At 33.0% G+C, this 14,708-nt stretch overlaps 2 protein-coding genes across 2 annotated transcripts; both read left to right on the forward strand.

The window, feature by feature from the left end:
- The first annotated feature begins 4,781 nt into the window (after positions 1-4,781).
- On the forward strand, positions 4,782-9,030 carry LOC107949699 (putative phospholipid:diacylglycerol acyltransferase 2). The gene is made up of 6 exons (XM_016884470.2): positions 4,782-5,308; positions 6,670-6,892; positions 7,092-7,375; positions 7,459-7,798; positions 7,894-8,162; positions 8,249-9,030. Exons 1-6 carry the CDS (start codon positions 4,860-4,862, stop codon positions 8,715-8,717), a joined length of 2,034 nt encoding a protein of 677 aa, XP_016739959.2. The 5' UTR covers positions 4,782-4,859; the 3' UTR covers positions 8,718-9,030.
- A 193-nt stretch (positions 9,031-9,223) lies between these two features.
- Positions 9,224-10,910, forward strand: LOC107937614 (uncharacterized). The gene is made up of 4 exons (XM_016870565.2): positions 9,224-9,622; positions 9,704-9,812; positions 9,891-9,952; positions 10,558-10,910. Exons 1-4 carry the CDS (start codon positions 9,503-9,505, stop codon positions 10,669-10,671), a joined length of 405 nt encoding a protein of 134 aa, XP_016726054.2. The 5' UTR covers positions 9,224-9,502; the 3' UTR covers positions 10,672-10,910.
- The last annotated feature ends 3,798 nt before the right edge of the window (positions 10,911-14,708 follow it).

Raw genomic sequence — 14,708 nt, forward strand, 5'->3', positions numbered from 1 at the left:
ATTACTAAATAATTAATATAATATCTTATGCTTAAATATTAAGTAAACCAATTGTTTAATTACATTTGTACATATTTATTTTATTACACTTATATAAATTTTATACCATTTATTTGTCAATTATCTTATTTATTTAATAAAAATCTATTTAATAATTTAATATAATTATTACAAATGTATATACTTTTATCAATACATTTGTATTAAATCACTACCATACATTTGTCTTTATTTAACTTATTTTATAATATAATAATAACAATTAATATAATTTATTATTTAATATTAAACCTTAATGATTGTTAATGAAATTTTAATAGAAAATATCACATAAAAATCTTCAATCTTACCCAGCTTATGCCGCCTCATAATTATAAATTGGCTTAATTGTCATTTTGGTCTTTTATACTTTCTTTTAATTTATAATTAAACTTTTACCCTTTACTCTATTTAGTCCTTTTTCCTAATTATTCTTAATTAGACTAAATTCACCTAATTAATACCTAATTAAGCTTTGGTGAATTTTTTAATGATATGAAATGTTTGAAATTTCTGTCTGTTTGATTTGTAAACTCTGGTAATGCTCCGTAACCTAATTCCAGCGAGGGATATGAGTTGGGAGTGTTACAAATTAGCGTTGGGTTAATTATTTATTTACTGACTAAATTATAGTGTAAACATTTTAAAGTTATAATTTGCTTAAAGTTTTGTATTCTTCATAAATGTGGAATTTAATCCTTATACTTATATTTTCATAAATTTAATTTCTCTACTTTTTCAAATTTAGGTTTGTTTGTTAGCACAGTTAGAATTATTTTGTATTGATGCATCATTTTAAAATAGAAAATAAACTTGGTAATCATGTAACAAAAGAATAACATTGTATTCAAAATGTTATTTCAATTCAACCATTAACTTATATTCAAATATTCAATTGATATTAATCCCGAGTTTAATTACCAATAATACTTAATTCTATTCTAGAAAATAAGGTTTTTGTAATTAAACCATCATTTCCGAATCAACCAATTCATTCAGTTTTATTAAATAAATTATAAAAAATAAAAAAAATTCATTTTTTCTTATCTGTATTAATTTATAAATCAGTCTACTAACTAGTTACCGATCCGAGTATGGAAATCTCCAAAGCTATAAATTGGCATTGCCGTTATCCAATTTGCCAAACAGTCCCTTTGGTGCTGCATTTTTTATTTTTATGGTCAACCATGCCATTGAAGAAAAGCTTGGACTGTGGAGATTCGGCTCCCACCCTACTGAACTCCACTCCATTTGGCCCAGTCTACAAATTGCATTCCACTGTAAACATTGTTCGCGAACCGGACCCCGATTGTGGAAGCCATGGCAACCGGTGGGACTTGTTTTGTGACCGGCGATGCTTCCACGAGTTGCTCTAACCCGTTGATTATTTGATAACGAGCGTTGGCTGATACCGCGAGGAAAACACCTATGATTCGGATGGCAAAACAAACCATTAAGCAATACAAAAAGACAACATTTAAGCCAAATGCGTGGTACGTTGAGAAAAAAGAAAAACCGAAGTAAACAAAGACATTGCAATTGGCTCTTATCATGTAGTATGAAATTTAAGCTAAAAGTAATCTAAATAGCTTTAAACATACCCCAAAGAGATGCAGTTCGCAGAAGAGGTGGCACCGGAATGTCTTCGTCGGATTTTCGTATTCTCCTAATCATTTAGAAGATTATACAAGTAAGCAAATGCCGAAACAAAAACGAGAAAGAAAAACAGTCGGATTCGAAGAAGTTACATGGATGCAAAATTGTGTCACTACGCACTACCATTCTGCAAGACGGATCAAGTGTTCGCGGAAGACGGACAATACGATGTCCTTGAACCAATTCTCATACCTAATGAACTAGGATTCTAAATCATGCAAGTTTTTGCTTCTAAGACAATACATTTAATCTCATTGATAATTCTAAATTTTGATTTTTAAAATTTTATTATTTTACAAATTTAATCTCATTGATATTGTATTATTTATTTTATTTTTAATAATTTTATATAAAATTTAAAGATAAAATTTGAATGAAATGATTTATCTTAAAAATTAAAATTTGAAAAATAAATCCATTTAATATTTTTCACATTAAGTCATAAATAACTATCTACTTACTTATCATATTCAACACTTTTTTTTTGTGAAAATTTTATTTTAATTAAAAATTTAATATAATTATCAAACACAATTAAAAAGTTAAATATTTAAAATTTTTATTTTTGGTTTATTAGGCACACCCTAACTTAAAATTACGAGTAACTTGATATTTATAAGTGTCGAGATTTGATAATCATTACGTAATTATTACTTTGATTTAATTGAAGCGATGAAAATTTTATAGTGCATATTTTATATAAAAAGACTCGATATTTATGGATGTGAAAGTAATCCTTCAAAATAGCTTATTAGATAATGGGAAATAGTAATAAAAAAAGAAGAAGAAGCTATTTTACAATAAAAAAATGAATAAAGCAACATTTAGTCTCTAATTTTGACAACTTTTTCTAATCTAGTTATTGAATTTTTTTTCTTCTCCGTGTTAGTTTTAAAACTTAGCAACATTTTTCAATTTTGATCATTGTGAATTTGTGATAATGCGACAACACTCAATTGTGATAATGCGTGTTATGTTATCACCTGTTTTTTATTTTATAAAAAAATGTAAATCTTAGGTAATACGATGACTCAATTTTGATGAAAATTGTCGACTTTTAAAAATAATACAGACCCAAAAAATTAAGGATTGAGTTATAAAAAATTCAAATTCAATGACTACAAATTTACCATTACAAAATATTTTAGAGAATATAAAACATGTTTACAAATTTTTCGTCCTTTATTATGTTTTTTTAAATAATAATGGCGGACTGAATTTATTGAATAAAAAAGGTACATTAAAATCTTTAGAAATAAAACCTTAAAAGATCAAAAAGTAAAATAATATTCAAGAACAGAAGAAAAATTATAGAGAAATGAACTGACCATCCCCTCTCTTCAGTAAAACTTGAGCTCAAAATCTCCCTAGCAAGCATCATAAAACATTGAAAATAACTTGAAAAAACTCGAAGAAACCAGATTAAAAATGATTCTCCAAAAACTTCACATGCACAATTGATCATAAAGGTTTGTCCATACATATACAAAATAGTATATGATATAAATATTCTACTATAATTATAATAATAAAAGTATATAATATACATGAGTATTATTGATAATGTAATAGGATGTAGGTTCGAGTGTGCTGAAGATAGAATACGACTTAGACGAGGTTGCTCTCTTCTTGTCTCCCTTTGGACTATTAACAAATTTGTCAATTTGTGGCTTCGGTTTCATATATATTTTTTTTTCTAAAAAAATGTTCCATTTCATCAATTTTTAGGTAAAAAATATTTAAATAAAGGGTAATTTTCACTCAAGGTCTTTAAATTATTAGTAAGTTTATGTTTTGATCACTCAACTTCAAAAAGTTAAAAATGGTTATTGAAGCATTCGAAAGTTTTTATTTAAGTCATTGGAATGTTAAGAATTTTTGTTTAAGTGACGATTCGATGATCAGTATGGTGAATTAATACCCATCTAAGAATCAATCTGACGGTTAATATTGGAGATCGAAGAAAAAAACTATTTAAATTTTGGTTTGTAGATTTGCGACGTTTAAAGTTGTTTTATAAAAAGGAGAATAGAGTTTTCGGTTAAAAGCCATACAATAACGATTTTAACAGCTTAATGACTTAAATGAAATATTTCAAATAATTTAATGAACATTTTGTAATCTTTTAAAATTGAAGGACAAAAATATGAACTTAATAACAAGTTTACTTTAAATATAATATCAATGCATATGTTAAATGTGAAAAAGGAAAGAACAATTTAGTAACGTCTCGATATATGGAGAATACGACAGGTGTTAAAGGGTGATCCTTTCATGCATGTAAATACCGAGACAAGTGTCAATTAAATTTCAAATTTACTTCAAAAATAAAACAAAAAATAAAAAATAAAATAAAAACATTTATTTATTAATGCAAATTTCGAAATTATTTGTCTTTTCCAAACGTGTATATATATATTTAAATGTCCAAGTCATTGTAGTTTTTATATAGCTACAATTTAATCCTTTTACTTTTATCCTCAAGAATTAAAATTGGTTAAAATATACTATAAGTCTTTATAATTTTTTTACAAATTTGGAATTTAATCCCTTCCTTTATTTCTAGGAATTTAGTCTATCTATTTTTCAAATTTCAAAATTCAGATCCAATTGTTAACACTATCAATTATTTTTTTGCTAAATTTGTTGGTATAACATTTTGAAAAAAATCACTTGAAAGCAATGTAGCTAAAAAATGATGTTGTAATAAATTTTAATTTAAAAAAATAATTTTAATTAACAATGTTAATTGTTGGACCTAAATTTTAAAATCTAAAAAGGAAAAGGACTAAATTTTAAAATTGTGAAGAGTACATGAACCAATGGCATATTTCAACCTTAAATTCTTTTTGCTATAATTTAAAAGAAAAAATAAATTTTTAATGAACCTAAATTGTGAATAGACAAATTTTAACGTGTTGAACTTGAATTTTTTAAAGTAAAGGATTAAATTCTTTGAAATAAAAATAAATGATTAATTTACAAATATGCAAAGAATTTAGGGACTTAAAACAAAATTTAACCATTTTTATTTTGTTTTCTTTTGTAAGCTTCCTGTAACTGCCACTAATTTTCTGTTCCACTTCTTAAATCCCACCAATTTTACTTCTTACACGATGTTTCACTTACATAGCTAGCTATTCTTTTTGTTCTCGCCGGAAAAAATGGCTTCTAATTTTCTCCGGCTAAGAAAACCATACTACGTTGAATCAACAATCAACTGTTCATCTTCTTCCGATCAAAAGCCTGTAAATTTGAGCTTTGGAATCAACGAAACAAGGAACCAAACAAAGAAGAGACAAGCTAAGGAACATCATGGGAGAAGATCATGTTTGGATTCATGTTGTTGGGTGACCGGTTACCTCTGCACCACTTGGTGGTTGCTTTTGTTTTTGTACCACTGTTGCTTGCCGTTCACGGTGGGTCATGAGGTGCCAGAACTAATGCCGGCGGCGAGGCTTAAACGTGAAGGGTTGAAGGGGATTCACCCGGTGGTTTTAGTACCGGGGATTGTCACAGGTGGGCTTGAGTTGTGGGAAGGTAAGCCTTGTGCTGATGGTTTGTTTCGTAAACGACTTTGGGGTGGGGGTGGCTTTACTCAATTACTGAAGAGGTACTTGGAAGTAAACTTTGGTCTAATTTCAGTTTTAGTCCCACTTTTATTCTGGAATTTGAATTAGATTCTTTTGATTTTACTGGGGTTAATATAACTTTTAGTCTCTCAACAATTAGGTTTACTTTGATACTTGTATTTTTGCTTTAATTACAATTTTAGTCCCTTTATCATTCTTGAACTTGAATTGGATTCTTCTACTTTTTCTGGGTTATTATAATTTTTAGTCCCTCAATTTAGTAATTAGGTTCACTTTGGTACCTATACTTTTTTTTTTCACTTTGGTATTTGCACTTGGCAATTAAGTCCGTTTTGGTATTTAAACTTAGAAAAAAAATGATAACATGACATTCTAAAATGAATATATTAAAAATATATTTTAAAAATTTTCAAGTGATGATATAGTATAATCTTAGAGTACCACATCATCAATTTTCATGGAATGTAAATTTAGAGACTAAAATGGACTTGATTGCAAAGTTTAAGAACTAAAATGGACCTGAAAGAATTTGAAGTACCAGAGCGTACCTATTTGGCAAGTTAAAGACTAGAAGTTACATGAGACAGGAGGGGTGACCACGTAAACTCAAGATCTAGGATTTCGTTTCAACGGAGGCCTTCTTTAACGGGAATTTTTCTCTTTAGCCCCTCCCAAAACATAAATCTTTCAATTTAAGTCTCTTAACTCTTAAACAAACTAAAACAAAGTATTTTTGGCCCTCCAGAAAAAAATTAACAATACAATTTAAGGTTTTTTTTCTTAGACAAATTTTTTAGCCTTGGTTTGTGAAAATGTACCAACTCTTTTTAGCATTTACCCTTCTAAATTTTATAATTTTATTTTAGTCCTTAACTAAAATTCCTAACTTTCCATCTTACAGACACCATAAATTCGGTTGATGATAGCTTTGGTCTTTTTTAACTTTAAATCATTAATATTAAGTTGCAGTTAATTTAATTTGATGAAGTTAATTTTTCATGAATTTATTAAATGTTGTTATCCGTCAACAGTTAATACCGTTAAAATTTTAACGATAATTCTTCCCTTTATAGTGTATATGTATTTATTTTTTTTACCCATGTTTGGACATTATGTACAAATTTGTTTTTATTTTTCTAAATTGTCTTTAACTGTATTTTGTTGTGTCGGAGTCGTGTTTTTAGACACGTGTTTGACATTTAAACGTTCTATTATTTACATTCGCGATTCATACAACATTTGATAGGTGTTTTTAGAAAGAATATTTTTGTCTTGAGCGTACCCATAATCTAATAGCGTATTATGTTTTGGTTAATTTATATGCTTTATTACATATATTTTTTGTTTGGATTTAATTTTATTGAAATATGTTGATGTTTAGGCCATTGTGTTGGTTAGAGCACTTGTCTTTGCACAATGAAACAGGCCTCGACCCACCCGGAATACGGGTTCGTCCAGTTCCAGGACTGTTTGGGGCGGACTATTCAGCTCCGGGATACTTTGTGTGGGACGTTCTCGTTAAAAATTTGGCAAAAATCGGCTACGAGGGGAAGAATTTGCATATGGCTGCTTATGATTGGAGACTCTCTTTCCAGAATACAGAGGTACAAATGGCTATTTTCAATGTGTCGGTTCCTTGTTCCGGTATTTTGTGTCCATGTTTCATTTTAGTTTATTCTTTTATGCATTAGTTAGTGTCATGTTATCATATCGTTTGGCAATGGTTATGCATACCTTACTTCTTCATTGATCAATTGTTATCATCGAGTTCTTATCGATATATTTGTTCATTATGATACACAGGTTCGGGACTGTGCTCTTAGTAAGCTAAAGAGTAAAATTGAGTTAATGTATCGAGCCAACGGCAATAAAAAAGTGGTAGTTGTGCCTCATTCCATGGGAGTTGCCTATTTTCTTCACTTCCTTAAATGGGTCGAAACGCCACCTCCGATGGGAGGTGGTGGTGGTCCGGGTTGGTGCGCTGAACATATCAAGGCAATTGTGAACATCGGCCCGTCATTTCTTGGTGTTCCAAAGGCTGTTAGCAATATACTCTCCGCTGAGGGCAAAGACGTTGCTTATTTCAGGTTGGTTATATCAGTTTATTAAATGACATTACACATAAAATCAAAGTTAAATCAACATATTTTTATGGTTTTGGATTTTGTAGAGCAATGGCACCGGGAGTTTTGGATTCGGGTACTTTAGGGCTTCGAGCATTAGAGCATGTCATGCGAGTGTCTCGAACATGGGATTCCGTTGTGTCATTGATGCCTAAAGGAGGAGAGACCATTTGGGGCAACATGGACTGGTCACCAGAGGACGAGCATGTTTGCGAGTTTTCTAAGAAAAGATACTTTCGGTTTTCTCCGAGTGACAATAATGTCAATAACAGCGACGCGAAACAAGTTTTTCGAGTGAAAGATCCGGTTAAGTACGGTAGAATTATCTCTTTTGGCAAGGCAGCTTCAGTGTTACATTCTTCACAACTTCCCACTACTGTTTTAAAGGTATGATAATATTTACGGTATTCGAGTCTATAGTGGATCTTGAGTCAGTTTTCACTGTGTCAAAGATCTTATGGATACCAACATTTCATTATTAGGAAATTTTGCACATGAGTGCGTCCCGAAACTTCAACTCGTCATGCGGGGAAGCATGGACCGAGTATGACGAGATGAGCCGGGAAAGCATACGAAAAATCGGGGCAGCAGATAAAGCTTACACAGCAACAACTCTTTTTGATCTGTTGCATTTCGTGGCACCAAAAATGATGAATCGGGCTGAAGCTCATTTTTCTCACGGAATTGCGGACAATCTCGAAGATCCTAAATACAACCATTACAAATACTGGTCTAATCCACTTGAAATGAAGTAAGTATATTTTGACACAGGTATGCGTCGAAAATGAATATTGTCGGTTTTGGGTAACATAGACCATATGCATTGTGTTTTTTTAGATTACCCGATGCTCCGAACATGGAGATATATTGCTCGTACGGTGTTGGAATCCCGACCGAAAGATCAAATGTGTACAAGCTATCACCAAGCAATAAGTGCAAACATATTCCTTACCAAATTGATACCTTAGTCGATGAAGAAGATGGTAGTTGCTTGAAAAGCGGAGTATATTTTGCAGACGGAGACGAAAGTGTACCAGTTTTAAGCGCTGGATTCATGTGTGCTAAAGGTTGGAAAGGAAGAACTCGGTTTAATCCATCCGGTATCAATACATACGTACGTGAGTACCAGAGCAAGCCGCCAACTAGTGGTATTAAGAGCACGGCGCACGTTGACATAATGGGAAACATTGCTCTCATCGAAGACAAACTACGTGTTGCGGCGGGAGCCACCGGAGAAGAGATCGGAGGCGATAAGGTTTACTCGGATATATTGAGAATGTCCGAGAGGATAAATCTCCAGCTGTGAGGATATTTCGCGAGCTCAATTACGTTTATCGTCATCAAATTAGACGTCGCTGTAATGTCGAAAGAATATGGAGAACTTGTGAAAACCAAATATAGATGGCGGCCAGGATCAGTTGAAATTGCAACGGGGAAGGTTTTGGCTGATGAAAGGTGCGTACAAAATGGTAGTCCAATATCATGTAGCTTATGTAGTAAAATAATAACGGGATATTGTAGGGACAGTAACAGTTTGGTTGGATTCGGAGTTTGGAAAAAATTTACAAATATTTTATTATATTTATTTTTAAAACTAGAATAAATATTTTTATTTCGTATTTAAAGTTTTTCAATATTTTAGATATAAAAATATCTTTTTATATCATAAAAAAATTAAAATTAATTATATATATTAAAAATTCAATTGATTCAAATAATTACAATTCCAAATTCGAATACTTTTAAATAATAGCTAAATTTTAATTGAATCAAATTAAATAAAAATTAACCGAAATTGAATCAAGCATTTGAATTTGGGGGACCATTGCCTTCACCCTCGACCTTAGTTACGACTTTACTGAAAATAATTGTTCAAGTCAAGATTCAAGTTTCGAAATTAAAGAGTGTATGAATTAAAAATAATTAAATTAGAAACTAAAGATTAAATTTTAAAACAGAAGCATAAAATAAGAATCCGAAAACTACAATGGCTAATAGAAAATTTTGACCAAACTTCTAAAATAAATATCCCGGGAAAACCAGAAAGGCCTCATTTCTTCAGCGAGGGAAAAGAAACCGCACACGGCGGAGATGGACTATAGTTTAGCAGCGCTGAAACTGCTATGCGGTCAACTAAAAGACGCTCGAGGAACACCTTCACAAAGCGCCTTAACCCTTGGCGGCATCCTCTTTCAACGTGTCTGGCTTCAGGTTCCTTTTCCCTTTCCCTTACAGTCAAATTCCCTTCTTTTTTTTTACCTTTCCTTCTTTACCTTTTTCTTTTTGAACTAGGGCGTTTTGGTTTCAAACGACGACGAAGATCGCCTGCTTCTCGACGATAGCACCGGCATCGTCGAGCTTAACCTCTCCGGTGATTTCCGTCAACGTCAATGGAAAACAGGTTTTTTTATTTTCGCTATTCTTTTTCCAATGGCGCGTTTTTTTCTTGTTCTTTTTTTTTTAATTTAAGATTTTGCAGGGATGTATGTAATGGTGGTGGGAGGATACTTTGTCCGTACAGGTGATATTCCTGTTATTAAGGTACTTGAATTTCCCTTTTAATTTCTTCAATTTCATGTCATAAATTTTGTTTTCTGTCCTTTTTGTTAATTGCTAGTTTCTTAAGAGGGGAAAAGAGCAATGTACTCTCCAATTACTCGGATTTGACTCGAAAAATATTAAGATTCGGAGTCCGAGTACGAGCTAGTGAGCAAATCGAATTCAAGTATCTTTATGTTCGAGCATAATTGATCTTTGCTTATATTTAACTTGTATTGAAAAACTTGAATCCTAATTTGAGTTTGAGCATAATCAAGAGTTTGATTTTTTATTTAAAATCGAGTTTGAGCTTGTGAAACTTTATCAAGCTCAAGCAGAGCTTCAAGCTTCAAATTTTCGAGTAGAGCTCGTTTTTCCTTATAGCTTGAAGTTTGCTCAGCTTGATTACACCCTTACTAGTTTCTTCTATAAAATCTGATCAATCTTTTGTTTACTGCATCTATCTCAATTGTAATCATTAAAAAAATCTAGAAATGGAAGTTAATATATTCTCAGGATATGCTTCAATCTTGTTTGCTGTAAATCTTGAGATGAAGCATTGTTTTTTTTCCTCCTCCTTTCAACACTTTGATCATTGCTGTTAATAGGTTCATAAGATTGTTGATTTATCTCCATTTCCGGATCGAGAAGCGATGTGGTATCTCGAAGTTTTGGAAGCTTACAAACTTTTCTACCAGCCCCTCATTGAAGACTTCATATGAACTTATGAACCATTCATTTCTATGCCTGCTAGAATCACCCAAAAGTTAGTTGAATGAGAGAACTTGACCAAGTTTTATGAATTCTACTGCTAGTTTTTACATGTTATCTGTAGCCAATTTTAGATTCTTCAATTGTTGACTGCGATAACATGGTTGAAACATGTTCTTTCTGGTTCCCATAGATTATAAATGACGGATTTCTTTGCATTTGTAATAATATTTTTGTGATTCATTGGTAATTCGAGTTTGATTCTGTGTTAACCGATAATCCAAGAACCATGAACATGGAACAGAAATGTTGCTCATTCTTTGTCAATATCTGCTAGCATGATTTTTGTTAAATCATGTGACTAACAACAGGAAATGGTTCAATTTCTAAGGCTATTTGAAGAAATTTAGGTAAACTAATGAAATAAAATGTGTTTTCAATCTGAAATTATTCTTGTTAAGCTGTTCAATACAGTGTTAAATGTACATATTTATAGAAGCAGATAACCACCTTCCTTAACAGATTAGCTAACTCCTCAGCTCATTCTAACTACCTCTCTAACTGACTATTATTTCTAACATGCATCCACCTTCTCCACTGAAAAGACTCGAAGAAAATTTCTGAATCGAGAAAAACACGAAACTGAAAGAGGCTTAGTTAAGACATCGGCAACTTGATCGGACGCAGGTACTTCCCCGACCAAAATAGAACCATCGGCAACCCTCTCACGCACAAAGAATAAATCTAACTCCACATGTTTAAATTTGGAGTGTAGAACAGGATTGGCAGCAACTGCAACTGCACTGGAACTATCACACCAAATATTAGGCGGAGAAACAGACACAATACGCAACTCCTGTAGTAACGAAATCAACCATAAAACATCACTAGTGACAGCAGCAAGACTACGGTATTCAGCCTCAGTCGTAGATCGAGACACCACTTGCTGCTTCTTCGATGACCAAGATACAGGATTAGATCCAAAAAATATGCAATATCCCGTAGTAGATCGCCGATCATCGAAGTCCAACCCCCAATTCGCATCCGAAAATCCAACCAGAGACAAACAATCAGATTGACGAAAAATAATGCCAAAATCGAGAGTACCAGACAAATACCGTAATATCCTCTTAAGAGCAACCATATGAACTGTGGTCGGACAATGCATGAATTGACAAACCCTATTAACCGCATATGCAATATCAGGTCTGGTAAGAACCACATACTGTAACGCACCAGCCAGGCTCCTATATTCAGTTGGATCCGACAAAGGATCCCCGTCATTCTTAGAAATATGTGACGAGCTAATCATGGGCGTATGAACACTTTTAGCATTCGCCAACCCACTACGTTTCAACATATCCCGGAGGTACTTTTTCTGACATAGATGAAGACTCCCAGAAGAGGATCGGGTAACCTCAACACCCAAAAAATAATGCAACTCACCCATGTCTTTCAACGAGAACTCATTATTCAACAGCTGTACAAACCAGTCAATAGACGATGACAGATCCCCAGTAATAATTATGTCATCAACATAGACAAGAACATAGAGAATAGACCCAGAGTGAAATCGAACAAACAGAGAGGCATCTGACTTTGAACCAACAAACCCAACTATTAGAAGAAACGTTCTCAACTTCTCAAACCAAGCTCGTGGAGCCTGACGCAAACCATATAAAGCCTTCTTTAAGCGACAAACCAATGGTCTCCCATCAAACCCAAGCTGAACATATCCCGGAGGTTGCTGCATAAACACTTCACTATCCACATCACCATTTAAAAAGGCATTGTTGACATCAACTTGTCGAAGCGACCATCCTTTAGTAACCGCGATCGACAAGATAACCTTTATAGTAGCAGGTTTTACAACAGGACTAAATGTTTCTTGAAAATCACAACCCGGGACTTGCGAGCAGCCTTTTGCAACCAAACGAGCTTTGTACCGGTCAACTGTACCATCCGGATTTTTCTTGACTTTAAACAGTCACTTGCAACCAATAACCTTGCGACCTGATGGCATAGGGACAAGTTCCCATGTATCATTACGAATCAGGGCATCATACTCAGTTTGAGCCGCAGTCTGCCACTCCGGGCTAGTGAAAGCTTCTTCAATCGTAGACGGTTCAACAACTTCAATAGCAAGAACCTTGGGTTTAAAAACTCCAACTTTTGACCGAGTGGTCATGGGATGAACATTCGTGGTAGGCACAGAAATTTCTGGCTCTATAGAAACAGACGGAATCGTAACAACAGGTGTGGGACCCTGATTTCCAGAGTGCACTGAACCACTATGAGAACTACCTACTCCATCACGAGGAACCAAAGACACAGTACGCGGACAAACAGGATCAGCAACTGAGTTCCCTTGACAAGAAGACTTTTTCTCAACAACAGGAAAACAAGGACATACAGTACTCACCTCCCGAGTGGACCGTGACAGAGACGTCGGAGACAAAAATCGGGATTCATCAAACTCCACATGACGAGATACAACAACACGACCATCAGGCAAAAGACATTGATACCCTTTGTGACAAGGACTGTAACCCAAGAATGTGCAAGGTTGAGAACGAAACTCTAACTTGTGACGCTGAAACGGGCGCAAATACGGATAGCAGCAATATCCAAAAACACGTAAATGATCATACGTAGGTTCACACCCATAAAGAACACTATACGGAGTCTTACCATCTAACACTGGCGTGGGAAGTCGATTTATTAAGTGAGCTGCACATGTAAACGCATATGCCCAAAATTCCATTGACAGTCCGGCTTGAGCTAGAAGAGACTGCCATTGTTGACTGCTATAACATAGCTGAAGCATGTTCTTTTTCATTTCCATAGGATGGATTTTCTTGGCATTTATAATCATATTTAAGGACCATAGCATTTCGTGACTCATTGATATATAGACTTCGATTCTCTCTTAACCGATAATCCGAGACCATTAACATGGAACTGAAATATTTCTTCATCTTTTTCTATCATGGTTTTTTTTGTTGAACTAGGGGACTAATAATAGGAAATGCTTCAAATACTAATGCTATTAGTAGCAAATTTTAGAGACTGCCATTGTTGACTGCAATTACATAGCTGAAGAATGTCCATTCTTTGCATAGATTATAAAGGGTTAAAATACCTAAGAGGTCCCTGTATTTCCTCTGTTATTAAATGGACCAATTTAGTCCTCTATACTATAAATGGATGGAATTTTTAACAAAAAAAATTAGTTTGTTCTTTGATCTAACGTGCAATGATTAATTCGTTCATTTTTTGAATAGAGGGGGTAAAATGTAATTAAACTCTTAATATGATGACTTCCATGGTATTTTTACCTTTACTGGTTTATTTTTGTCTTGAAATTGTGATTCGAATGCAACCTTGATATGCAACGACTACGTATCGACGTCGTTTTCAAGTTTCAAAACCTAAAAACTCAAGCAATAGAAAATTTTGGAAAACCTCGAAAGCTCCAATAAAAAAAATTATCTTTTATCTGTTCACAACACAAGTCTTAAACCTATTAAAGAAAAGGACCCCTTAACCACAATAAACTTGCCATGTAGCACTTAGTCTTATTATTTTCCATCTTTTTCGACTTTTTAATAGATCGGAAAATCTTATATGTGAAATTAAGATTTTGATCCTTTTATTATCCTTAAATTTGAAATTTGATACCTATACTTTCATTTTCACGGGAACACTCTTTTTAACAAGAAAAAAAAAATTCATACCATCTTAGAACGGTTATTTCGAGGAAAAATTCATTTTAATGTTTCAATTGAAATAGATATTAATTATTTATACTAATTAATTAATGATATTATAAAGTAGAGATAAAATTATGCTCTATTGGCTTTTATAAAAAGAAAAGAAGAAAAAACTTGATTGGCATTGTTATTACGGCTCAAATGTATTCAAACGCGTAATATCTCTATATTTTATATCGTGTGTTATGAGTAGAAGTGTTTAAGGGTTGGTTTTGGTTAAGTTTATGTGTAATATTAATGCATTTTATGCTCATTTAAGTTCAATCTGACTTGAG

Source organism: Gossypium hirsutum, chromosome D13 (genome assembly GCF_007990345.1).
Source record: "Gossypium hirsutum isolate 1008001.06 chromosome D13, Gossypium_hirsutum_v2.1, whole genome shotgun sequence".
Classification (NCBI taxonomy): Eukaryota; Viridiplantae; Streptophyta; class Magnoliopsida; order Malvales; family Malvaceae; genus Gossypium; species Gossypium hirsutum.

Excerpts from the sequence above, each read along its gene's own strand:
- LOC107949699 (XM_016884470.2), top strand. The coding sequence starts at position 4,860 with ATGGCTTCTAATTTTCTCCGGCTAAGAAAACCATACTACGTTGAATCA. Across the intron at positions 7,376-7,458 it reads AAAGACGTTGCTTATTTCAG|AGCAATGGCACCGGGAGTTT; the intron begins GTTGGTTATATC and ends TGGATTTTGTAG. Across the intron at positions 7,799-7,893 it reads TTCCCACTACTGTTTTAAAG|GAAATTTTGCACATGAGTGC; the intron begins GTATGATAATAT and ends TTTCATTATTAG.
- LOC107937614 (XM_016870565.2), top strand. The coding sequence starts at position 9,503 with ATGGACTATAGTTTAGCAGCGCTGAAACTGCTATGCGGTCAACTAAAA. Across the intron at positions 9,623-9,703 it reads TTCAACGTGTCTGGCTTCAG|GGCGTTTTGGTTTCAAACGA; the intron begins GTTCCTTTTCCC and ends TTTTTGAACTAG. Across the intron at positions 9,953-10,557 it reads GTGATATTCCTGTTATTAAG|GTTCATAAGATTGTTGATTT; the intron begins GTACTTGAATTT and ends TGCTGTTAATAG.